Source organism: Aythya fuligula, chromosome 7, assembly GCF_009819795.1.
Source record: "Aythya fuligula isolate bAytFul2 chromosome 7, bAytFul2.pri, whole genome shotgun sequence".
In the NCBI taxonomy this organism is placed as follows: Eukaryota; Metazoa; Chordata; class Aves; order Anseriformes; family Anatidae; genus Aythya; species Aythya fuligula.
Window position 1 is genome coordinate 23,269,255 of NC_045565.1, and position 22,929 is coordinate 23,292,183.

Genomic DNA, 22,929 nt, shown 5'->3' on the forward strand with positions numbered 1-22,929 from the left:
GCCTCCGCCCGGCTCTGAGCGCCGGGGCCACCGCCGCCCCGCCCCCACAGGTGCGCATGTGCCCGCCCCGCCGCCGCCGCCGCCGCCGCCACCGGCGCCGCCCTCGTGCGCGAAGCCGCCCCCTCCCGCCGCTTTGTGTCCCTCGCGGGCCGCCGTGCTCCTGGCGGAAGGAGGGCGGGCGGGGAGGGAAAGAGCGGCGCGGGGTCTCAGTGCGCACGCGCCGCGGCTGGCCGAGGGGAGGGGGAGGGAGGGAGGCTGCGCATGCGCGCGGCGGGAGCGGCGGGCTGGGTGCGGGTGTCATGGCGGCCGCCGGCGGGGGGCCGGGAGCGGAGCGGCTGCAGGGAATCGTGAGGGGCGCCGCGGGAGGGCAGCAGGACGGGGCCGCGCAGCTGGCGGCGGGTACCGGGCGGGGCGCGGGGGGCGGTGAAAGGGCTGGGGGGGGCGGGGAGGGGGCTGGGGGGGGGCTGCGGGCACCGCCTGGGGCTGGGGCAGGGCCTGGGGCTGGGCCTGGGGCTGGGGCTGGGCCCTGTGGGGTTGGGGGGGGCCCTGGGGCTGGGGGCGAGCTGAGGCCCTGGGGTGGTGGCCGTGGGGTGCTGAGCAACAGGGGCTGGGGGGGACGGAGCAGCAGCACAGGGGGTGTGCAGCAGAGGGTGGGGTGGGAGCCAGAGCCAGAGCCTGAGGGTGAGGGGTTGGGGTCTGCGGGGCACCTGTGGGGCAGCAGCACGGGGAGGGGTGCGGGGATGCTGGGGATGGGGTGGAAGCAGAGCTGCAGGGCTGTGGGAATGATTCTATAGGGCTGGTCCAGAGCACGGGGTGGGGCTGGAGCTGTGGGGTTTGGCAGCGGTGCCAGGGCTGCTCTGGGTCAGGGAATGGGAGGTTGGGGCGCAGGGTGGGTGAGCTGAGGGGAGCGCGAGGCTCGTGCTGCGCTTCTGTGGTTTCTCCTCTCCGGGCAGGGCTTGGGGCGTTTGGTTTCCTGGGATAATTTTCTTTCTGCTCGGAGCAGCGGTGTGGTGACTTCGTTACGCTGAGGAATGTGTAGCTGCGGGAGGATGGCTTTTTAAGGATAAGGCAGCACGTTTGTCTTCCTTGTCTGCCTTCCAGTGGCTTTGGCACTTTGTGGAAAGGGTTTGAGAGGGAAGGGCTGCATCGGCTGCCTTACAGAGAGGAGCAGCTTGTTGACCCACCCCGAGATGCTGGATTGTGAACTGACCGGTGGTGGGAAATGGAAGGAAATTGGAGGAAATGAAAGGAAATTCACTAAGCTGGGTGACATGCACAAGAGTTGCACAAAGCCCCTGACATATTTGAGACAGAGGGGGGAAACAGAGGCAAGGGCAGATAACCTTACAGCTGCTGTTGTCGCCCCTGGTCATGTTACAGAAGTGCCTGGGGAAGGCTTTGTCTGCTCAGAGCCACGCAGAGAGGAGCCGTCCCCAGCTCCCGCCCGCCGTATGGCACCTGGGGCACACCGACCTTGACGAGCCCGCACCTCGGGCCCTGCTGACCTCACACAGAACGCACGCCAGAGAGTATTGCATTGCATCCCCTGTCCTTGAGCGAGAGGGGAGGTTTTTCGGACCTCGTGGGCTCTGTGCAGTTGTTGGCAGAGGCACGGCGAGCTGCTCGCGTGTGCTGCTGAGCACTGCATTAGGTGTGAGTTTGGGAGAAGGGCTGCAGTGCTGTCACGGGCAGCTGGGGATGCACAAGAATCAGAGGAGGCTGAGGTTGTTGGTATTAAACAGCAGGGAGAGGGGAGGTGCTGTAGCAGGGATCCATCACGTTGTAAGGGGCTGGGGGACACGGGAGGAACAGAAAAGGTGCAGAAATGGTGTGTGGCGTGTGGAAGGGCGGGGGAGGTGTCAGGGAGGACACGGGTCCCCGCGAGCCGGCAGCGGTGCTGCTGCTGGGGCTGCTGTGGTCGCCTCGTGAGAGGCAAAGCCCCGCGGCCTCCCGCTCCCCGAGAGCAGGGCGAGCCCGCCCGCTGCAGCAGAGCGAGGGGCTCCAGCCCGCAGGAGCACGAAGAGCCGGCTGCGGGCAGAGCTCACGCTTCGCTCCTTCCTGTTGAGGTCACGGGCAGCTCGGTGGAGGCGCTGCTTCGAAAAGGCAGCTCCGTGCTCGGACCTCCTGCGGGGTGCTCGAGGGAGGAGGCACGAGCAGTGTCCCCGGCCACCTGAGGTGTGGGTTAGGGGGCTGGGCAGAGCTGCGCCGTGCCCGAGCACGAGGCTGTGGGTGGCAGGAGAGACCCTGCCCTTCTCCAGGGCTCCCCTAGGATGCAGCCAGGCCTTAGCAAAGCCTCCCGGGGAGCGACTCTTCCCCCAGTTCAGCTGCAGGAGCGTTGGGGCAGGAGGGGAGTGAAGCAACCTGGCCAGGCTGTCTGAGTCAGAGCTGGAAACAGGCTCCAGGAGTCCCGGCGCTGCCTTGCTGCGACCACAAAGCCGTGTTTCTCCGTGCCCCCAGCCTGCAGGGAGTTTGTGCAGGTGTTGCTCAGCGCAGAGCCGTGGCAGCTGGGTGTTTGGGAGTGTCCGGGCCATTTGGTTTGGCCACTGCCTTGTGAAGAGTCTGATTTCTTGGGGAGCACTGGGGGAGTAGCTCTGTGCCACCTCCTGGTTTGCCCATGGTGCATTTCCCAGCCCCTGGCCCCAGCGCCGTGCCTAAGGGAGGGTCAGGGGGTCCCTGGCTCACTCCCTTTGCCTCTTTTCTGCAGGGGTGAAAGATGGAAGCTGGACTGTGCTGCAGCTCGTGGAGGCACTGGGGTAAGGAGACCGCAGGGGACGTTCCTACGAGCAGGAGCAGTGTGCGAGCTGCCAGCTCGTGCAGGGCAGGCTGGCTGCAATCAGTGCCCTCGCAGGACAGGGGAGCCATTTGGGAACAGACAGGGCCGGAGCAGCCCACGAGGCTCTCCCGGGGCGGAGGGAAGGTGTTGTGGCGGGCAGCGAGCCCCAGAACACGTCCCAGCTGGGACAGCTCCTGCTGGGGACAGCCTGGCTGGGGAGGAGGAGGAATCAGCTCCCCCCGAGTGCCATCGGCAGGGCCGTGCCTGGTGAGCAGCGCCCTTCAGCTTGTAACGTGCTCGTTTGGGCCATGCCTCCTGCTCGTGTCCCCGCTCACACCAGCTCTCTGGGGTTTTTGCCGTGCGTGGGGCAGGTTCTGCTTGGAGAACACAGATCCTCGGACGCGAGGGCGAGGCATCCAGCTGCTGTCACAGGTCCTGCTCGAGTGTCACTCCCTGCTGCAGGAGAAGGAAGGTAAGGGCTGCTCTGCGCCCCACACCGGCTGCTGGCGGGCTGGGGGCCCTGAGAGCCTGTCCTGCACTCAGCAGACGGGTTGCTTTAGCACCGTGGCAGCTCTGTGTGCATCTCTCGAGGGTCAAAGTCCAAGGAGGACACGGGGCCTCACGCTGCAGCCTGTGTGCCACCCTCCCGACACAATTTGGGCCTGGCTCTGCAGCTGGTGCCCCCGGCAGCGCGTGGGTGTCGCGTACCCGGGCGTGCTCAGCGCCACGTGGGAGGCCTCGGGGACACATCTGCACGTCAGGATCCCCACGTGGTGATTCACTGCAGGAAAGCCATCGCTCACACAGCCGGTCACGCCGCAGCCCTCGGGCTGCACGGGTTGGCTCTGGGGGACCTCTGTGGCCTGGGGAGGAGGGGAGATCAGCGTGAGGGCGAGAGCAGAGAAGAGGATGGGGGTGGGAGGGGAAGGTGCCCCACTCGTGGAGGCGAGGAGAAGGTTTGGCTGTGGTAAAGGCCTCAGAGCAGCTGGCTGGCAGCAGGGAAACCCAAATAAGTGCTGCCAGGCCTTGAGCTGGACTGGGGGCCTTGCTGGTGGGTCGCTGATCCCACACCAGCAGGCTGGCAGGAGGGCAGGGGAGTAGTAGGAGAGGCAGAGGAAAGGAAGGATGGAATTAGAACATGCTGGGAGAGGAGCATCCCAGGAGAGGAGCTGCTGCGGCACGGCCGCCAGCCCGTCTCCCTTCGTGGCCCTCGTCACGCAGCTCATTTCTTGGGCGCTGCGTCAGGCTGCGTGCCGGGGGGGGACTCTGTGGGGCGGCCGTGGGCGCAGGATGCTGCCAGCCGGCTCTTCCAGTCCGCTTCCTGCCGCCGCTCCCAGGGCCGGGCCGTGCAGGCGCCCGTGGCCGTGACTCAGGCCCCAGGAACGTGTTGTGGAGCTGAGCGCGGGGGAGCCGGGGCTCCTGCCCCACCCCGTGACATCCTGCAGCCTGGGCCAAGCGGGCGGCTGCCGCTTCCCTGCCCGGGGCTGCAGCCACGTGTCTGGGCAGGCTGCACATGGCCCGGGTGGCTGCAGCACCTCCGGAGGCGGGTGCTGCCCCGCCGCGGCCAGCTGTGGTCCCTCAGGGGGGAGGGAGAAATTGTCAGCACCAAGGGAACGCAGAGACGTTCTCGCTGCTCGCCCAGCAGCTCCCGCCAGGGTTAACGCACCGCGGGGTCTGTTTCTGACAGCGCTGCACCTGGTCCTGTTCTACGAGCACCGGCTGCAAGATCATCACCTCGTGATCCCCTCGGTGCTGCAGGGACTCCGTGCGCTGGTGAGCTCCTGTCCCACAGCACGAGGATGGCTCCGGGGGGTGCTGGGGGTGCAGCTCACGGGTACAAGCTGAAGCAGTGTCGGGCAGAGACCAGCTGGGCCATCAGCTCCTGCCCCGCAGCATCGCCCTGTCTCCTGTTCCTGCTGTCCCCTCGCAGGGGCTGGGGAATGCTGTGAATTTCTGCTGGTATTGGGGCAAGGGCACCCTGCGTGCCCTGGGGACAGCACAGATGACAGATATCCTGTCCTTCCTCCTCTGTGAGGGTGACAAGCCCTTTCATCCTCTGTGAGGGTCCTGCAAGTACAGAGTCATCCTTCCTGTTGCTTTTCTCTTCCTGTTCCCAGAGCATGTGTGAGGTACTAGCCCCAGGGCTAGCAGTATCCGTGCTCAAAGCCATCTTCCAGGAGGTGCACGTGCAGGTGAGCAATGTCATTTCCTTCCTCCTGTCCCTGTTCTCTGTGTGCCTGGGGACAGCCCGCCTGCTTTAGGACCGAGCACCTGCAGCAGCAGTGCAGCGTAGCACATCCAGCAGCAGCAGTGCTCCTGCAGAGCTCAGGCAGCATGGCTTGCTGCAGAGCGAGAGGCAGAAGGCAGCTGAGATTCCTGTTTGGCCCTTGTCCTCTCCTCTACCAGCCCTAGGGGGATCATTTCCTTTTTTTCCGTTCTCCAGGCAGTGTTTAAGTGGCTCCAGCTCCCAAATTCTCCATCTTAAGGCTGTTTATGCTGGCAGGCCTTGGGCAGCGTATGAGCCCAGGTGTGACTGTGGTAGTGTGCCCATTTAGTGATGGTCGCGTTCAGGTGCAGATGCACAAGCATGTGCACGCTCTGCACGTGGTACGTGGGGCCTGCACACCCCAAAGCAGCAGCAGAGCTGTGAGGGTGCTGCCTGTGCGTGCCCCTGGGTGCTGGGTAGCAGTGCTGCCTGTACGGGGGCCTGTTTTGATTCCTCTGCTCCTCCCTCCAGTCCCTGCTGCAGCTGGACCGCCACACAGTCTACAGCATCATCACCAACTTCATGGGCACCAGGGAGGAAGGTGAGGGGGCAGACGCCAGAAGCACTCTGGGGTTGTTTGGGCCGGGAACGTGGCTTGCTTTCTGCTCAGAGGGCTCTGCGGCACTGCTTGAGGAGAGCTGGACGGGCCGTGGGACTGGGGAAGCTGGGCTGATTCCGTGCTGTGTTGGTGAGGTCTCGTGTCCTGCACCTTCTTTCTGCAGAGCTGAAGGGCCTGGGGGCTGACTTCACCTTTGGCTTCATCCAGGTGATGGATGGGGAGAAGGATCCCCGCAACCTGCTGGTGGCCTTCCAGATCGTGCGCGATCTCATTGCCAAGAACTATGCCCTGGGTGAGCCTGGGCCTGCTCTGCAGAGCCAATTGGGGGGCGGAATCGCTTCTCCTTGAATGTTGGAGGGATGGCTCTTGGGTCTGAGCAGGGCTCCTTGTCCCTGACGTGATTTAGGAGCTGCAGAGCCAACCCGTCACGGCTGCTGGGCGGAGCTGTGCCTCCCTTGCTCAGCAGCTCTGCTAACACTGACCTCTCCCCGCAGGTCCCTTTGTGGAGGAGCTGTTTGAAGTGACATCATGCTACTTCCCCATTGATTTTACTCCAGTGAGTGAGTCTGCCCCGTGCCATAACCCCTTCCTCCTGGTGTTTTCCTAGGGTCTCGTGTCCCCTCCAGGGACTGGGACGAGAGGATGGGCAAGAGTCTGAGCTGGGCAGTGCTGTGCTGCCAGCTCTGGCACCCAGGCGAGTGCCAAGCTGCCTGTAGAGGCTGGCCTTGCTGCTGCCTTGCTGGAGATGAGGTGATGCAGCCTTGGCTGATGTTTCATGACCTTCTCTCTGTGCCTCCAGCCCCCCAACGACCCTCACGGCATCCAGAGAGAGGACCTGATCCTCAGCCTCCGGGCCGTGCTGGCCTCCACGCCCCAGTTTGCTGAGGTAGGTGGCTCCTCGGGCTCCTGAGCACCATGCCTGAGCATAGGCTGCAGTTCCTGGTTCTGCAGCTCCCAGAGCAGCTCTGTGGGAAGGGAACAACTGGGACCAGGAGCCTGCCGGCAGCCCTTGTGTCCTGCCTGTCCCTGGGGCTGGGCACGTGGAGGGTGACACCCTGGGAAGGGGCTGCCTGTTGCACGTCTCTCTCTAGCTCTGCTCTCCTGGCAGAGGCTGAGCTTGCAGCCCTGCAGGGCCAGGGACAGCGTGGCACAGAGCGGGCTGCCTTAACCACCTTTTTTCTGTAGTTCCTGCTCCCTCTGCTCATTGAGAAGATGGACTCGGACCTGCAAAGTGCCAAGCTCGACGCCCTGCAGACTCTGGTAAGGAGGGATCCCCCACTGCCCACAGCTGGCCTGTGCCAGCAGCAGCTCCTCTCCTGTGTCTGGCAGCCAAAAACTCTCCCTTGCAGAGCCTGGTCCACATTTTCCTGTCTCACAGCGTCCCTGCTCTGTGTCCTACTGGTCCTGACTTCTCTCTGATCCTCTCTCCTGTCTCTCTCTCTTGCAGACTGCCTGTTGTGCCATCTACGGGCAGAAGGAGCTGCAGGAATTCCTCCCCAGCCTCTGGTCATCCCTGCGCAGGGAGGTGAGTGCTGCAGGGCCCCTAACAAAGGCAGTCCTCAAGGGCCCCATATCTCCCACCAGCCTCCACCGCTTCCTGCGTGCTGCAGCCTGAGCCCTTCAGCCCCGTGTTGGGAACGTGAAGCCTGCAGCCGGGGTCAGCACCACGCGCAGCTCACCCCACGTGTCTCCTGCAGGTGTTCCAGACAGCAAGCGAGAAGGTGGAGGCAGAGTGCCTGGCTGCACTGCACGCCCTCTCCGCCTGCCTCTCCCGCTCCGTGCTCAGCTCAGACGCCGAGGACCTCCTGGACTCCTTCCTTAGCAGCATCCTGCAAGGTAGCTGGCTTGGAGACCTACCCTGCCCTGAGCAGCCAGGCCTGCGGGTGCTGCCAGGCCTGCAAGCATCCTCCTAGCCAGAGATGTCTGCCCCCGTGTTCTCTTTGAAGTCTGTTTCTTCTCTTTCTGAGTCTCCCAGCTAGCATTGGCTTCTGAGGGAATTCTCTTGAGGGAATTGGCAGTAGGAGGGAGGAGAAGAGGGTACAGTAGGGCATACAAATTGGATTGAGTTGCTTCCCTCCCAGCTGGGACTGGGGAGTCCAGAGCTGTGCTGCGTGCCTGGAGCTGGAGGCAGCAGCTCTGCCAAGGAGGCCGTGCTGCAGCTCAGAGCCGTGCCCCAGCAGCGAGTCCCGGCCCAGCCACCAGCTGTGCCCTGCACGCGAGGCAGGGGCGGTCCTGCCGGGGTGGCTGACACGCAGCACATCTCAGATTGCAGGCACCATCTGTGCGAGCCTGATATGAAGCTGGTGTGGCCGAGTGCCAAACTCCTGCAGGCAGCAGCGGGTGCCTCCCTGCGCTCCTACCACCGCCTCACCCACAGCGTGCTGCCCCTGCTGCTGGAGCAGTACAACAAGCACTCGCAGGTGAGGGGCACCCCGGCCTCGTGGCACTGGGCTGAGATGCAGCTGGGTCCCAGCAGTCACGGTGAGCTGGGATGTGCCTTTGTGTCCCTGCAGAGCAGCCAGAGGAGGACAATCCTGGAAATGCTGCTGGGCTTCCTGGAGCTGCAGCAGAAATGGGGACATGTGGAAGAAGGTGAGGCTGCTGGTCCCTCCAGAGGTACCCACATACCCCTGCTGTGTCCCTGGGGGCTTCTGGCACTGCCCTCGCCTTCCCCTACCCTGATGGAGAACAAAAGCTCACTGACTTGGGGGCAGCTGTTGTGCAGCCCGCCTGCCTGGGCCAGGGATCCTGTGTGGGTGGGTGTGAAAAGTCTGTCTTGTGCCATGGGGGTGGCTTTGCTGTGACAGCCAGCTGCCAGCAATGACTCTGTCTGTGCCTCTGCCTGCAGATGAGAGCGCTGTGCTGTCCCTGCGAGCCCCAGTCTGCTCTGTGGTGTTCTCAGCGTTGACAGACCCCAGCGTGCAGCTGCAGCTGGTTGGGATCAGGGCGCTGACCGTCCTGGGCTCCCTGCAAGGTTGGTGCCTCGCTTCTCCTGGGGAAGCAGGGGGAGGTGTCACCCCATTTTGGGAGCCATGGGATACCCTGGCTGGCCACCTGTGCTGCACGTAGGCACACAGGAGCAGTGGCAGCACTTCCTACCCAAGACATAATCTCTAGGGACACTCAATTTCACTCTCACCTGTTCATATTGGGCTCCTTCTATCTCTGGAGTCTGTACTGCAGTGTTGCTGATATCCCAGACAAGGGGGGAGGATGCTGGCCAGCACACTGGGATCTTTGTCTTTGGCCGAGGGCATGATTCCTCTGGGGCTCTTGTTCCAGGTTTCCTGTCTCCCTCTGACCTGGAGCTGGTTGTGGATCACCTCATCCGACTCACTCTGCATGAGGAGGATTCCCAGAGCAGGTGAGGGCTGCGCTCCAGTCACCCACACTCTGGGAGGAAGAACAGAACTCATCTTTGCTGCAGAGAGGGGCTGTAGAGGCCTCTGGGTGGAGGCATGGGTGTAAAAGCAAAGGGGTGAACCAGTAGTTTGTGGTCTGTAAATCAGAAAGCCTGGGCCTGCAACGCAGGGGGCTCTGCACTGCTAGCCGGTAGTGTGAAAAAGGCAGATTGCTGAGGAATGGGTTTCTGGAGGCACCTTCTGGCCCAGATCTTTGCAGCTGCTGCACCAGCAGCTCAGGGTTTGCATTGCTTACGTTCCCCCCTCTCTGCTCTTCCCTCCTGGCAGCGAAGCAGCGATGGAGGCAGCTGGGTCTCTGGCCCCCATCTACCCAAAGGTCTTCTCCGGGCGCATGGTGCCCAGGCTCGGGGAGGAGCTGCAGTCAGGTAGGGGTGGTGGTGGGAAGGGAATGACTCTGGTGCTGGGGTGCAGCAGGGAGGCTGTGCCACACGGCACGGGTCCGTGGCTGTCCTTGGTGGGGAATTCCCAGCACAATGTGGTGCTGGCACCGGGAGGGCTGCGGCTAGGGACTGCAGCTGGGATTGCCCTCGAGGAGCTGCCCAGCCATGGCAGGGAGCCTTGGGCTTGGCTTGGGGTAGTCCTGTGCTTCTGCACCCCATCTACCCTGGTACGGGCTGGGTCCTGAATGGCCTGGGTGCCACCCTAACGCCTCCCTGGGGTGTGTTTTCCCCTCAGAGCGGGAGGAGGAGAGATCCCGGGACCTCCGCTCCCTGCGGCAGCGCTGCCTGCAGGCCCTGGCAGCCGTGTCCACGCACGCCAGCATCGTGAGGGAGACCGTCCCCGTCCTGCTGCAGCATCTCCGGAAGGTGCAGAAAGGTAACGCAGCCTGGAACGGGCAGCAGGGCACCGTGTGTCTGGGCAGGAGCTGGGTTTCTTGCTCGTGGTGGCAACCCCAGGACGCTGCTGGCACCGACGGGGTGGTGTGACAGTGTCTGTGCCCTGCAGGGAGCGAGGCTGGCAGCGCCCAAGAGGTGATCTCCGTGTGCCAGAGCCTGCACCGCGTGGCCCTGCAGTGCCAGCAGGACGCGGAGGGCTGCTGGTACTTCCACCAGGCCGTGGTGCCCTGTCTGCTGGCCATGGCCGTGCAGGCTGCCATGCAGGGTAGGTGCGGGGCTGGAGCCCAGGAGGGGCCGGCAGCGGCTCCCTGAGCTCCTGGGGCTCTGCAGAGCGCTGCTGCTGCCACCCGCCGGCAGGCGCGGGCACTGCGGGCCCTGCTGCCCCCTGCCAGGGGCAGAGCTGCAAATTTGCAGCACCAAATCCCTGCCCTCCTGCTGCCTGCAGAGAGCACCCAGCCGCTCCTGGGCAAGGCGCTGCTGGAGGAGGACGTGCTGGCTGCCATGGTCCCCGTGATCAGCGCTGCCACCACCCACCTTAGCCCTGAGTGAGTACTGCTGGCGTGGGGCACGGCGCAGGCTGCGTTCCCTTCTGCTGCTCCCCGGGGGTGGCGCCGTGCCTCCGGGGAGTTCTGTGGCGATGCTCCCAGAGCAGCACTTTGCAGCATCTCCTTTCTCCTAGGCTGGCTGCCCAGAGCGTGGCCCACGTGGTGCCCCTCTTCCTGGATGGAGAGGTTTCCTTCCTGCCCCAGAACAGTTTCCCTTGCTCCTTCCAGCCCTTTGCGGTGCGTAGGGGGCACTGAACAGGGGCAGGAAGTGAGGATGTGGGCGCAGGCTGCCAGCAGGGGCCGTGGTTGACGTGGGCGCTGTTTTTCCCCCGCAGGAGGGGGAGTGCTTGGAGGCACAGAGGCGCCTGGCCGCCCTCCTCATGGCCTTTGTCTGCTCCTTGCCTCGTGACGTAAGTTGGGGGAGAGAAGGGTCCTGCCTGAGCACCGTCCCGCCCAGCTCCGCAGCAAGCTCCGTGGGCAGAGGCAGGGACAAGCTGTGTCCCCAGGCTGTGACACGCTCTGTGTCTCTCTCAGGTGGCGATCCCCCAGCAGGAACGCTTGCTCCGGGAGCTGCTGGCGCTGAGCTGCTCCTGCAACTGCCCCTTCACAGCCACCACGGCCGCCAAGTGCTTCGCGGGGCTGCTGAACAAGCACCCGGCGGGTAAGGGAGCCGGGCAGGGCCTGGGGGTCCCCACACGGGGGTGGCAGGGAAAGGGCTCAGCCTGTCCCTTCCACGTCCCCAGGGCAGCAGCTGGATGAGATCCTGCAGCTTGCGGTGAACAGGATGGAGCCCGGCCTCGCAGAGGGGCCGCGCCGAGAGCAGGCGCTCACCCTGCTGCTCTGGGTAAGCGGGGTTCCCCCCTCTGGGCTCCCCTCTCCACGGGGCAGCGCGGCACTGACTCCGCTCTGCCCTCACAGGTGACCAAAGCCCTGGTGCTGCGCTACCACCCCCTGAGCTCCCAGCTGACGGACAAGGTAGGCAGCGGGGAGGCCGGGTGCTCCCCGAGGAGCCTCCTGGCCGCGGGCACCCCGTCCCAGCGCTCTGTCCCTCGCAGCTGCTGGGCCTGCTGGGCGACGTGGAGCTGGGCCCCGCCGCGGCCGACGGCTTCTCCCTGCTCATGGCCGAGTCCCCGGACGTGCTGCACAAGGGCTGCCACGCCGACGTGCGCATCATGTTCCGCCAGCGCTTCTTCACCGACAACGTGCCCAAGCTGGTGCAGGGCTTCCACGGGGCTGGCCCCGGTGAGAGCTGGCCCCAGCCCCGGCCCCGCCACCCCCTGCCCCCTCCCCCAGGGGCTCGGAGCCGGCGTCCTCTCCTTCCTGCCCGTAACCGTCTCTGCCCTCCGCAGACGTGAAGGCCAACTACCTGAAGGGCCTGTCCCACGTGCTCAACCACCTCCCCAAGCCCGTGCTGGTGACGGAGCTACCCACGGTGAGAGCTGGCCCCAGCAGGAGGACCGTGGCGGTGCCCAGACCGCAGGGCTGGGAGCTGCTCACATCTGTGTCCTCCCCCCTGCAGCTGCTTTCCCTCCTGCTCGAGGCCTTGTCCTGCTCGGACCGCGTGGTGCAGCTCTCCACCCTCAGCTGCCTCCAGCCGCTGCTGCTCGAAGCTCCGCAGATCATGAGCCTTCACGTCGACACACTGGTCACCAAGTTCCTCAGCCTCACCTCCAGCCCCGCCATGGTGCGTGCTCCCCTCTCCTGCACCGTGCTCCCCGTTCCTGCGCCCCTCTCCCCTCCGTCCCCTCACCCCTGTGTGTTGCAGGCTGTCCGCATCGCCGCCCTGCGCTGCGCCCACGCGCTCACCAGCCTGCCCACCGTCGTGGTAAGTGCTCCTCCTGCCTGCCCCTGCGTGCAGGGGGCTCCCGGGGGGCACCCAGCACCCCGGCACTCTCACTAAGAGCAGTTTCTGTCCTACAGCTGCTCCCCTACAAAGCCAGAGTGATCCGGGCGCTGGCCAAGCCCCTGGATGACAAGAAGAGGCTGGTGCGGAAGGAGGCGGTGGCAGCACGGGGGGAATGGTGAGTGGCTGCTGCTGGAGCTGGGAAGGAGCTGGGGTGGTGGGGAGGTGGCTCAGCACCGTCTCTGTCCCCACAGGTTCCTGGTGGGGAGCCCGGGCAGGTGAGCGCCCCGCATGCCCTCCCCGTGCTGGCTGACAACCTGACGGGCCTGCTGCCGCCCTGCCAAGCCATGCAACTGACACCACGGGCACAGCCTCCCCGGGAGCTGGTACTGCCTGGAGCGTGGGGGCCAGCAGACAGCAGCACCCTGGCACCCCCCAACTTCCCTGCACCCATGGGAGGGAAGGATTTGTGCTGCTCGTGGCTTGCCTGCAGCCAGGGACAGTGCTGGACAGACTCGCCCTGCGTGAAGGGAGAGGGCAGGCCTGTGCACACGGGTACAGTGCGCAGCGGCCCCTCTGCAAGAGGAATAAAGAGCTGGTTTGGTAACGCTGTGAGGGATCTCGGTGCAGCCCGGGCTGGGCCTCCAGTGCCCTTCCTCTTCCCTGCACACCCTAACTCCTGGTGGGGAATCATCATCCTCCTGCTCCCAGACTGCTGCGCCCCCCACCACAGAGAAGAGCCGGGCTCCTTAAAAACAAAACAAACAAAACCACATTTATTGGATGGTCTTAAAAAGTCCGCCTGGGGAGCAGGTCGGCCATCGTCTGCCCCCAAGCCTGCTGGAAGCCGAGCTGGGCCCCTCGTGCAGAGCGAGGGCGGCGCCTCCAGCTCCAGCGGGGAGCAGCAGCTCTGCCCCTTCCCCGGGGCCGCCCGCAGCCCCCGAGGTGCCGCAGAGCAGGCGTTCAGGCACCGACCAAGTGCAAAGAGCTTCCCGGGGCTCTGGCTCCACTCAGGCTCAGCAGTGCGTGCCAGCACCCGCCTGCCAGCAGCCCCCCGGGCCGGAACAGAGCCAGGGTGCTGGGTTTGGGTCCCCTCGTGCTCCCCTGCCGGCGGGGAGGGCCGTGTCTGCAGCACCCAGCCCTCAGATGGCCAGGAGCGGCACGCGCTGCTCGCGCACGCAGGGGGGCAGCTCCCAGCTCAGCCCCGTTCCGTGGGGCGGGTGAGGAGAGGGCAGCAGGACACGGGTGAGCCAGTGCCTGTGGGGAGAGAAAGCTGAGGGCTCAGCACTGGGGAGCACAGCAGCAGCGAGGAGCATGAGCCCGTGTCCCTCGGGTGCTGTGACAGCTCTGTCCTGCTCACCCTCAGCACCCTCACCTGCTACTGTGCCACCCCCTTCCCCAACAGGGGCTCCCCTGGGGCTTTACCTGGGCACGTCCACTCCCAGAAACACCTTCCAGTTGTCCCAGCTGCCGTAACTGTAGGGGTTTCTGAACACCTGCACGTTGGGGAGATGCACATCAAGCCCGGCTCTGCCTGGCTGGCCCTCCCGCCCCGGGGGCTGCGCTCACCTTGCCTTTCTTTTGCAGCCGCTGCCTCTCCTTCTTGTTGATGTGCCTCTCGATGCTGGTTTCCCCACGGGTGATGAGGGCAGCGTGCCACAGCGTGAGGGCACCCAGGGCCAGTGCTACAGAGCTGGGAACAGCAAGGCACAGCGGGTTGCACCTAACGCCTTCACTGCTGTCAGGGGCTGGGGCTGCCTTCCTCAGTCTCCTCCTGAGGCCCACGAGGCAGCAGGGCAGGGATGGCTGTGCTAGAGCCCAGCATGGCCCAGGGGAGGTGGGGTGCAGGGCAGCACCGAGCAGGCTGCCCTCTGCTTCCTGCAGCCCCCTCGCGCCCAGCCCGCGCCCTGTTACCTGCACAGCACCCAGAGGTACACCACGCTCTTGTGGAAGGCTCGCTGGCGGAAGGAGAAGGTGGGCGGCGGGGTCTGGTAGTACGTCTGCAACAGGACAGAGCGGGACGGTCACCCAAACTGCTCGACAGCCCGAAGCCGGGCAGGGATGGCTGTACCCTTTGCTGACGCAGGGATCAGGCAGCTGGAGAGGGCTGGAGCCAGGACCAACACAACAGCCAGGGCCATGGGGAGGCAGCCCAGAACAGCCATGAGACACAGACACCGCCCGAGAGCTGGTACGGGAGTGACAAGCAGGGGGTGGAGGCAGGGGGCAGGTCCCTGCACCACGCAGCGGGGATGCTCGGGGGAGAGGTGTACGCGCTGCTGCTTCCCCAGGAGAGCAGGGCCTGAGCAGCACATGCCAAGCAGCTGCTGCCACCAGCCGAAGCCCCTGGAAGCTCAGTGCGTGGGGAAGCAGCCCCCTGACTGCTGGAGGCAGTGCTGCAGCGGAGCTGCCCGGCCAGCCCGGCTCTGGGACCCACGGGACAAGCACGGGGGCTGGCACTGCCCATGAGCTGCACCTCGAGAGCAGGACCCAGGCTGCAGGGCAGCTCTGCTCCGCGCTGCCTGCAGCAGGGATGTCCCACCTGGTTGGCAGCCACCTGCAGTCTGTCCTTCTCAAGCAGTTTCATTCTCTAGGGGGATGGAAAACAGGGCACCAGTTACGTGGCTCCGAGGAGAGGGCTCTTTCCCCTCAAATCTCACCAGAGCAGGGCGGCGCGGGCCTCGCAGGAGGAGGGAGAAGGGGAGCAAAGTCACTACGCCCCCGGGGCTGCTCCAGCCCTGTTCTGCAAGCTCAGCCCGGGGGGCCCAGGCAGCCTCTGATGCACGCTAGCGCTTCGTCTGCTGGGGCAGGGCAGGGGCTGGGGCTGCCCGCTCACCTCGATGGCTGCGTAGGCGTCCCGGAACATGTCCCAGGCGCTGATGCTGCAGTAGATGCAGCCCATGGTCATGAAGAGGCAGAAGGAGAAGAAGTAGCGGTGGTTGTAGTGCCCCACGCAGTTATTCAGCCAGGCTGCCCCTGGGGTTAAAGGTCTGTAACTGCTGCAGGACGGCCACTCCAAACCCTCCCCGCGGGGATCAGGCTCCCAGCACCCTTCCTGCCCTGGGCTGGGGTTTGGGGAGGGGAGTGGGGCAGGGAGAGGGGGAGGAAGCGGGGCTGGCTGCCCAGGAGCTGGGAGGCAGTGCAGAAGGATACGGCAGTGGTGGTCCATCTTCAGCACGCACCTGGGGGGGAGGAGAGCAGCACAAGCGTCAGCACCAACACCAGCACCGTGCTGGGGAAGGGGCAGCCACCCCCCGGCCCCTCACGCTGTGCCAGGGCCAGGCGAGAAGCCAGCAGAGCAGAGGGGAAGGGGCTCAGCCCGCCCAGCACGTGGCAGGGAAGGAGAGGGGTGCTGGCCCGGGCAGCCCTACCTGTTGCAGATGCTGCAGTGGTGGGTGCGAGCCGGCTTGGGGGCGATGCATTTCCTGCAGATGGAGACGCCGGTGACATCGTTCTTGGCCTGCACACAGGTCAGAAGAGGGGATATCACCACGCTGTCCCCTGCTCCTCATGTTCCACGCCTCCCCTGCCTCCCCTCCTGGCACTGCCCGGCCTGGAGGAGCCCTCAGGGTGCTCGAGGTGCTCCCAGGGCCCAGCTGTAGCTGGTGCCTTGTCGGTGCCCACCTGCGGGGGGTGGCCGGGTGAGGTGGTGATGGCCTTGTAGTAGTGGAAGACGATCATGATGAGGTTCCAGTGCCCGTAGGTGAGGTGCCAGCAGATCCAGGCAGGCGTGTAGGTCTGCAGGATGAGGGGCAGCAGGCAGATGTACACGATGGCCACGATGGAGCTTGTCAGCCCGATCACCAGCGCCACGAACACCTGAGGGAAAGGGGCCTGGGTCAGCAGAGCAGGCAGCATCTGCCTCACGCTGCTCAGGAGAGACAGAATGCAGGCACAGGAACAAAGCAGGACCCACACCAAGGCCCCTGCTCCTCCTGCCTGGAGCAGCACAGCTCACGCCCAGCCCTGAGACCCGTCACCCCCAGCACCCCCAGCACTCACCACGCCAAACCAGCGGGTGACGTGGTCCACCAGCCAGTAGACCGGCTCGAAGAGGGAGTCGAGCACCACGTCGCTGTTGGTGAAGGAGTTGTAGAGCAGGGAGCGGAGGCAGAGGCGCCCGTAGTGCCAGAGCTGCCCCGCCTGCCGCAGCAGCCCCAGCCGCCGCCGCCGGCCCAGCCGCAGGCACTTGAGGAGCAGGCGCATCACCGCTGCCAGCAGCCGCTGCCGGCTCCTCATCCCCGCCACGCCGTGCCTGTGAGGAGAGGCTGGGCGTGGGCAGGCTGCCCCTCACCTGCCGGCCTCGGGGAGGGCGCAGAGCAGCAGCAGGGGGAGCTGAGCCCCAGCTCTGCCTGGCCAGGCTGCGAGGCTGCGTCCCTGGGACGGTTCCAGGCGCGGAGTGGGGGCCGTGGGTCTCCCAGCCCGACGTGCCTGACCTCAGCTGCTCCCCGGTCCCATCTCATCTTTCCCGGAGGAGAGGGGGCCGGGGAGCGACACGGAGAGGCTGACTCAGGGGAAACCGGAGACGGCGCGGGCACCCAGGGTGCTGGGCCCGTTCCAGGGCAGGGGAGCAGCAGGGATGCTGGCAGAGCGGGGTGATCCCAGCCCCAGCACGTCCCCACTGGCGCGGGAACGGGGGAGCCCTCTCCTCACCCCCAGGAGGTGGCACCTGCACGCTGCTTCCCTTTGCCTCGACCTCTGGGCCAAGCCATAGAGGCCGCCCCACACTCATCCCAACCTCACAGCCCCACTCCAAGAATCCCAATTGGGATAAGGCCAGCGAAGGGGAGCCCCATGGACAGCCCCTGGCGAGGCGAGGCTGCACACCCAGTGCTCGCCTCCTTGCTCAGCCCCTCATCCTGCTCAGGAGCCGTGCTGCAGCCAGGAGGAACCCGAGCCGGCCCAGAAATGAGGCAAACGATCTGCTGGGTCGGGACCCCAGGCTCTGCGCAGGCAGGGCCATCAATATTAACCAGCACAACTGCCCCGGGGCGCTGCCAAGGCACGCTCCAGGCTGGGGCCGAGCGCTCATCTCGGCGCGGTGCCAGTGGCAGCGCTGCACCACGGAGCACGCCTGGAGGCAGCCCCCAGCCCCAAAACCACCCCTGTCAGCTGTGTCTGTGCCCCGTGAGCCAAGCGGGGCCGGACACGAGGACGGCAGCCCGCATGCACCGCTGCTGCCCAGGCTTCCACAGCTCCTGCGCCCCACTCAGGGGAAGGGGGCTGAATCCTAGGGGGTTCCCTCCCTGACCGATGGCAGCAGCCGGGCAGGGCACCCATGGGGTGGAGCACACCGGGGACAGGGCAGCGCCCCCCCTGCTCCAGCCCAGCACCCGGCGGGGCACCCAGCACGGCCGGGACCCACCACAGCCCCCGAGGGGGCACCTGAGAGCGGCCGGGCCCCTGCCTGCCCCCCGCCTCCTGCAGCCCAGCACCCATGGGGGCCGCCCAGCACCATGGGGCACCCCCAGCCCTATGGGGCACCCATGGGCCCCCCTGCTCCCCTAGCCCCATAACCCCCCAGCACCCCCAGCACCATGGGACACCCCCAGCACCCATGGGCCCCCCCAGGCCCCCTCAGCTTCCCCCCAGCCCCATGGGCCTCCCCAGCACCCCCAGCCCCATGGGCGCTCAGCACCCTTGGGCCCCCCCAGCACCCATGGGCCCTCCCCAGGCCCTCTCAACCCCCTCCCATCCCCATGGGGTCGCCCCAGGCCCCCATCCCCATGCCCCCCCCAGCACCCACAGGCCCCATGGGGCCTCCCCATGCCCCCCCCAGCCCCGTGTTCCCCCAGCCGCCCACCTGCCGCCCCGTCCCCGCCTGCCGCCGCCATGCCGCCCTCACGGCCCCACCGCGGCGCCTGCGCGCCGGGCCCCGCCATTTCCCTCCCCCCCCAACACCCTCTTCGAACTACAACTCCCAGCGAGCACCGCGCTCCCCCGTTCCCCCTCCACCCAATGGCCGCGCTCGTTTCATCCCCCCCTCCCCCCCGCGGCCAATAGCGCGGGGGCTCTGTGCGGGCAGCGGCAAGATGGCGGCGGCGCGGCGGTACTGCGTGCCGGGGGAGCGGCTGTGCAGCGCGGCCGAGGCGGCGGCGGGCAGCGGCACCTACACGCGGCGCGGGGCCGTGTGCGCGGCGCTGGCCGGCTGCCTGCGGAGGGGCGGCGGGGCCGGCGGGGTGCCGCAGGTGGCGGTGCTGAGGGACGCCGAGGCGCAGCTGCTGCCCGATGTGGGCGCCGTGGTCACCTGCAGGGTACGGCTGAGGGGGAACCGGGGGGGGGGGAACGGGGATAACGGGGGGGGAACGGGGCCGGGCCCCGCCGCCACCCCCCCCCGCGGCCCTGTTGTCGCCCCCTCAGGTGTGCAGCATCAACTCGCGCTTCGCCAAGGTGCACATCCTCTACGTGGGCTCCACGCCGCTGCGCTCCGCCTTCCGCGGCACCATCCGGTGAGAGCGGGGCGGGAGCCGTGCCGGGAGGGGTCCGGGCGGAGGCCGGCCGGGTGTTGGATTTGCCCTCTCGCCTTTTCCAGGAGGGAAGATATCCGAGCCACCGAGAAGGATAAGGTCAGCGGGGCTGCCGGGATCCCAGCCGCCTCCCTTCCAGCCCTGCTGGCGCTCAGCCTGCCCTGGGGCGAGCGGCGCCCTCGCGCTCCACCCGCTCGTGTCCCCTCTGTCGCACACAGGTGGAGGTGTACAAGAGTTTCCGCCCCGGTGACATCGTCCTGGCCAAGGTGGTATCCTTTATTTGCCCTGGGATCGGTGCTGGGGGATGTGGGGGCCGTGCAGGGAGGCCTTTCCCTTAACCCGCCCCCGCCCAGATCTCCCTGGGGGACGCGCAGTCCAACTACCTGCTGAGCACGGCGGAGAACGAGCTGGGCGTGGTGGTGGCTCGCAGCGAGGCAGGTAGGGACCAGCAGCTGCTGAGGCGGCTCCCAGAGCCAGCAGCCTCCTCCCTGCCTCATCCTGCCGAGCCGTGGGAGGAGAAACACCAGGGGAAGGCGAGCAGCCCCCTGATGGGTGATGTCCGTAGGGGTGCAGATGGTGCCCATCAGCTGGTGCGAGATGCAGTGCCCCCAGACGCACACCAAGGACTTCCGCAAGGTGGCCCGCGTGCAGCCCCAGTTCCTGCAGACCTAGCGGGCCCCTCGGCCCCCAGCCTGCACCCCCGGGGGCTGCGGGGGCCCTGCAGGGGCTGGGCTGCGGCCAGAGGGCTCCTCTGGGCAGCTCCATGCGTGAGAGGCTGGGCCAGCAGGGTGGGTTTTATATTTCTGCTGTAGGTAATAAATCTTTTTCTGAGAGCTCTGCTTGGTTTTTGTCCAGAGGGGTTGCTCTGGCTGCCAGCAGCCCCGCTGATTTGGCTGCTGCCATGTCCCGTGGGGCGCAGGGGTCAGGAAATGGCTGCTAACCAGCCTGTGGCAGGGGAAGGGGGCACCAAGAGGATTTGAGGCCAGTGCTAACAGCACAGGCTGCGGCTGCGCTCATCCCAGGGCTGTTATCACCTCAGGCCATGCCTGCCTCACATGCCTGTGGGGCTCAGGGAGCACCACACCCCAGAGCCAGCAAAGCCCAGCTGAGCAGCGGTGAATCACTCTCCTGTGATTGCAGAGCCCTGCTTTGCTCCCCGAGCACCCTCTGCAGCTGCAAGGCCCCAGCAACTGCCGCACCGCAGCCACGTGGTGGAGCCGGAAGGGAGGCGGGGGGGCAAGGCAGGAGCCCCGCGTGGCCCAGCAGCGCGCGGCGTGAGCAGAAATCACCACCATTTATTGCATATTAATCTTTTATTGAACCGGAACAAGACAGCTGCTACTGTTGGACAGTTACATTGACCCAGGGCACGGCCAGGCTCACTACACCAGCAGCAGGGGAGGCCACAGTGACGGTGCCAAGTACACGGCTGTGGGAGGGGGCACAATGGCATCTACGCCACCACCACGAGGCAGCAGGGCGAGGGTTGGCTTTGGCAGCGGGAAGCACGTGGCAGATACAAACTCCCAGACAACGCGCTCCCTCCTTTGTCCAAAGGCAATAAATTAAAGCATGGGCTGGCAGAGCTAGGCCCAGGTTCGCAAGTACCAGTGCTGGGTGCCGTCCCACACAGGAGCACAGTGGGGCACGTGCCACAAAACCACCCGTGCAGTATTAAACAAACTGGTTTTCACACCACGCTCCCGCAGGGGGAGAGGGCACCCATCCCGCTCACTGCCCGTGCTGCACTCCCCCCCACTGCTCCTGTCGGGCCCCTGGAATAACTAAATCAAGCAACAGAACTACAGTAACAGTGACAAGAACTGCAGGGAAACAAAGCAGAGAAGCCAGGCACGGCAAGGAATCGCGCAGAGCATCCCCCAGGGGCTGGGAACAGAACATAGAGGGGTGCAGGTGCTGCCTGGCAGAGTGAGGGCTCCCTTTCACACCAGACCCCCGTGCACGCAGCCCCTCACCCCCAGGCTGCCCGCAGAGGGGAGCCTGGTCCAAAGGGAAGGGGCCAAGTCCTGGGGAGCTGCTCCCCGCTCCAGCTCTGCAGCTCCAAGTTCCTACGGCTGTGGGGTGTGCACAGAGGGGTGGGGACAGAGGGGGGGGACAACTCTACTAACTCGCTAGCCTGCGCGCCTGGCCTCACTTCTTGACCTTGCCCTGAGCGGCCACGGCCTCCATGGCCTTGCGCACCGTCTCCTCGTCCCCCAGGAACTGCATGGGCTTGATGGGCTTCAGGTTCTTGTCCAGTTCGTAGACGATGGGGATGCCGGTGGGCAGGTTCAGCTCCATGATGGCCTCCTCCGACATGCCTGCGGACACAGGGCCGGTCACCCACGGGGAGTGCAAGGGAGAGAGCCCTGCGTGCACAGAGCGGGGGCTGCCCTACCTTCCAGGTGTTTGACGATCCCCCGCAGGCTGTTGCCGTGGGCTGCGATGAGCACTCGCTTGCCCTCTTTGATCTGCGGGACGATTTCCTCGTTCCAGAAGGGCAGGGCGCGGGCGATGGTGTCCTTCAGGCTCTCGCACGTGGGCAGCTGGTCCTCCGTCAGGTCAGCGTAGCGCCGGTCCTGCAGAAGCACCGCGCTCACACCACGGCCCCGCACCCCCAGGCAGCAACGAGGGGCAACACCGGGGGCAGGGCAGCACAAGAAGGTGGCAGCAGGGCCTCGTGCAGCAGCTCTTGGCTCGAGGACCTGCTGTGCACGCACAGAGCTGGCTTGCAGCTACGTGCCCAGGAGAAAGCACCTTTGGGATCTGCCTCCAGACTGCGTGGCTACAAGCCCTGCCGGGGGACACTCACTGCAACCTCTCTACCCAGAGCAAACAGCAGAGCGCTGATCACGGGGCTAATAATTAACAGCTCCCCTCGCCTCGGGGCCGTGCCCTGGGTTCATCCTCCCCGGGCAGGGGAGGGGAGGGAAAGGGACGGTGTCTCACCTTGCTGATGGTGCTGTAGAAGGGGTGGTCGGACTGCATGGGCGGCGGGGGGATGTCGTAGGAGCGGCGCCAGATCTTCACCTGCGCCTCGCCGTGCTTGGCGGCCGTCTCGGCCTTGTTGAGGCCGGTGAGGGCCCCGTAGTGCCGCTCGTTCAGGCGCCACGTCCGCACCACCGGCAGCCACATCTGGTCGATGGCGTCCAGCACGGTCCAGAGGGTGCGGATGGCCCGCTTCTGCACCGACGTGAAGCAGATGTCGAACTCATAGCCGGCATCTGCAAGGCACCGGGGGGTTAACGGGGCGGGGGGGGGGGCAGGGAACCGGGCACCTGGGGGGCAGGGACCGGGCACCGGGACGGTTGCGTAACGGGAAGGGATGGCGGGGGGGCACCGGGATGGGCTGTACAGGGGGAATGGGGCCTGGGGGGGGATTTTGGGGACTGTGAGGGGATAACGGGGACTGGGAAGGGGATAGCGGGACCGGGGGGGATAACGGGGAGCGGGGGGTGCACCGGAAGGGTACCGGGAGGGGGCGGGGGGGTACCGGGGACATGGGGAGGACACCGGGGCCCTGCCCGCCGCCCGGAGGGGGTGCGCGGCCGGCTGAGGCCTGCACGGCGCGGCCCCCGCGGGCCCCGTTACCGGCCCCGTGCTGACGGGAGGGCCCCGCCGCCGTTACCGGCCGCCGTTGCCGTTACCTCTGAGCGCCTCCCCGCCGCGCCTGGCCTCCTGCTGCCCGGCGGGGCTGAGGTCGGCGTCGTACCAGCCGCTGAAGCGGTTCTCCAGGTTCCATGCGCTCTCGCCGTGCCGCACGAGCACCAGCCGGTATGCCGCCATGGCGCCGCCGCCTCCCCCTCCTGCCGCCGCCGCCGCCCGCCCGCGACTGCCCCGCGCCGCCCCGCCCCGCCCCGGGCAGTGCCCCGCGCGCATGCGCAGCCCGGCGGGGCGGCCGGGCCCGGCCGCACGTAGCGCATGGCGAGCCCGCGAAGGGCGGCGCGACCTTCGCGCGGTGACGTCACGCGCCGTAATGCCGCGAGGCGCGGCGCGCCGCCGGCCGTAGTGACGCGAGTAGAGGCGCATGCTGAAATCCCCCCCGCAGTGGAGGAGCGTGGTTGGAAGGGGCCGAGAGGGGAAGGCGAGCCCTGCAAAACGCGTAGCAAGCTCCTCGGGGTGCGGAGCCGTCCATATTTCACCCCCCAGTGCGGCGATAGCGGGCGGCGCCCTTTGCCTGCACTAGCCACTTAGGTCACCCATCCGCGCCGCAGCCGG

General features: G+C 66.4%; 4 protein-coding genes across 8 annotated transcripts; 2 read left to right on the top strand and 2 right to left on the bottom strand.

The window, feature by feature from the left end:
* The first annotated feature begins 322 nt into the window (after positions 1–322).
* MMS19 (MMS19 homolog, cytosolic iron-sulfur assembly component) lies at positions 323–12,851 on the top strand. The gene is made up of 31 exons (XM_032191773.1): positions 323–399; positions 2,705–2,753; positions 3,145–3,245; positions 4,461–4,546; positions 4,891–4,965; positions 5,511–5,580; positions 5,762–5,890; positions 6,093–6,154; positions 6,398–6,484; positions 6,784–6,858; positions 7,046–7,123; positions 7,296–7,434; positions 7,864–8,018; positions 8,112–8,190; positions 8,447–8,572; positions 8,881–8,962; positions 9,288–9,385; positions 9,696–9,836; positions 9,966–10,121; positions 10,302–10,401; positions 10,536–10,638; positions 10,737–10,811; positions 10,936–11,062; positions 11,145–11,245; positions 11,320–11,376; positions 11,457–11,643; positions 11,751–11,833; positions 11,921–12,085; positions 12,167–12,226; positions 12,322–12,422; positions 12,499–12,851. The coding sequence occupies exons 5-31, from the start codon at positions 4,894–4,896 to the stop codon at positions 12,524–12,526; spliced, it is 2,736 nt and encodes a 911-aa protein (XP_032047664.1). The 5' UTR covers positions 323–399; positions 2,705–2,753; positions 3,145–3,245; positions 4,461–4,546; positions 4,891–4,893; the 3' UTR covers positions 12,527–12,851.
* Positions 12,852–12,990: 139 nt separating this feature from the next.
* Positions 12,991–16,483, bottom strand: ZDHHC16 (zinc finger DHHC-type palmitoyltransferase 16). Of its 2 annotated transcripts, XM_032191346.1 has the most exons (10): positions 16,247–16,483; positions 15,869–16,063; positions 15,616–15,704; positions 15,398–15,426; positions 15,081–15,214; positions 14,787–14,834; positions 14,159–14,244; positions 13,814–13,937; positions 13,670–13,740; positions 12,991–13,501 (listed from the first exon to the last, which is right to left on the bottom strand). In XM_032191346.1, the coding sequence occupies exons 1-10, from the start codon at positions 16,481–16,483 to the stop codon at positions 13,387–13,389; spliced, it is 1,128 nt and encodes a 375-aa protein (XP_032047237.1). In that variant the 3' UTR covers positions 12,991–13,386. The 2 variants fall into 2 exon arrangements, with proteins under 2 accessions (XP_032047237.1, XP_032047238.1); XM_032191347.1 differs by lacking the exon at positions 14,787–14,834.
* A 1,793-nt stretch (positions 16,484–18,276) lies between these two features.
* EXOSC1 (exosome component 1) lies at positions 18,277–19,544 on the top strand. 4 transcript variants are annotated; one of them, XM_032191499.1, is made up of 6 exons: positions 18,277–18,498; positions 18,605–18,693; positions 18,777–18,810; positions 18,930–18,980; positions 19,065–19,149; positions 19,277–19,544. In XM_032191499.1, the coding sequence occupies exons 1-6, from the start codon at positions 18,277–18,279 to the stop codon at positions 19,381–19,383; spliced, it is 588 nt and encodes a 195-aa protein (XP_032047390.1). In that variant the 3' UTR covers positions 19,384–19,544. The 4 variants fall into 4 exon arrangements, with proteins under 4 accessions (XP_032047390.1, XP_032047392.1, XP_032047393.1 ...); XM_032191501.1 differs by having other exon boundaries at positions 18,277–18,423; XM_032191502.1 differs by lacking the exons at positions 18,930–18,980; positions 19,065–19,149 and having other exon boundaries at positions 18,777–18,812; positions 19,272–19,544.
* Positions 19,545–20,005: 461 nt separating this feature from the next.
* PGAM1 (phosphoglycerate mutase 1) lies at positions 20,006–22,531 on the bottom strand. Its single transcript, XM_032191537.1, has 4 exons — positions 22,359–22,531; positions 21,661–21,935; positions 21,110–21,290; positions 20,006–21,032 (listed from the first exon to the last, which is right to left on the bottom strand). Exons 1-4 carry the CDS (start codon positions 22,495–22,497, stop codon positions 20,863–20,865), a joined length of 765 nt encoding a protein of 254 aa, XP_032047428.1. The 5' UTR covers positions 22,498–22,531; the 3' UTR covers positions 20,006–20,862.
* Between the last annotated feature and the right edge of the window lie 398 nt (positions 22,532–22,929).

What these genes read in the sequence shown, in the direction of transcription:
- MMS19 (XM_032191773.1), top strand. Translation starts at nt 4,894, where the DNA reads ATGTGTGAGGTACTAGCCCCAGGGCTAGCAGTATCCGTGCTCAAAGCC. An exon ending in GGTCATCCCTGCGCAGGGAG is followed by an intron (nt 7,124 to 7,295) that starts GTGAGTGCTGCA and finishes TGTCTCCTGCAG; the next exon opens with GTGTTCCAGACAGCAAGCGA. An exon ending in TCTCCGGAAGGTGCAGAAAG is followed by an intron (nt 9,837 to 9,965) that starts GTAACGCAGCCT and finishes TGTGCCCTGCAG; the next exon opens with GGAGCGAGGCTGGCAGCGCC.
- ZDHHC16 (XM_032191346.1), bottom strand. Translation starts at nt 16,483, where the DNA reads ATGAGGAGCCGGCAGCGGCTGCTGGCAGCGGTGATGCGCCTGCTCCTC. An exon ending in CACCCGGCCACCCCCCGCAG is followed by an intron (nt 15,705 to 15,868) that starts GTGGGCACCGAC and finishes ACCTGTGTGCAG; the next exon opens with GCCAAGAACGATGTCACCGG. An exon ending in TACCTCTGGGTGCTGTGCAG is followed by an intron (nt 13,938 to 14,158) that starts GTAACAGGGCGC and finishes TGCTGTTCCCAG; the next exon opens with CTCTGTAGCACTGGCCCTGG.
- PGAM1 (XM_032191537.1), bottom strand. Translation starts at nt 22,497, where the DNA reads ATGGCGGCATACCGGCTGGTGCTCGTGCGGCACGGCGAGAGCGCATGG. An exon ending in CGGCGGGGAGGCGCTCAGAG is followed by an intron (nt 21,936 to 22,358) that starts GTAACGGCAACG and finishes GGTGCCTTGCAG; the next exon opens with ATGCCGGCTATGAGTTCGAC. An exon ending in TCTACAGCACCATCAGCAAG is followed by an intron (nt 21,291 to 21,660) that starts GTGAGACACCGT and finishes GTGCTTCTGCAG; the next exon opens with GACCGGCGCTACGCTGACCT.
- EXOSC1 (XM_032191499.1), top strand. Translation starts at nt 18,277, where the DNA reads ATGGCGGCGGCGCGGCGGTACTGCGTGCCGGGGGAGCGGCTGTGCAGC. An exon ending in GCGCCGTGGTCACCTGCAGG is followed by an intron (nt 18,499 to 18,604) that starts GTACGGCTGAGG and finishes TCGCCCCCTCAG; the next exon opens with GTGTGCAGCATCAACTCGCG. An exon ending in GCCTTCCGCGGCACCATCCG is followed by an intron (nt 18,694 to 18,776) that starts GTGAGAGCGGGG and finishes CGCCTTTTCCAG; the next exon opens with GAGGGAAGATATCCGAGCCA.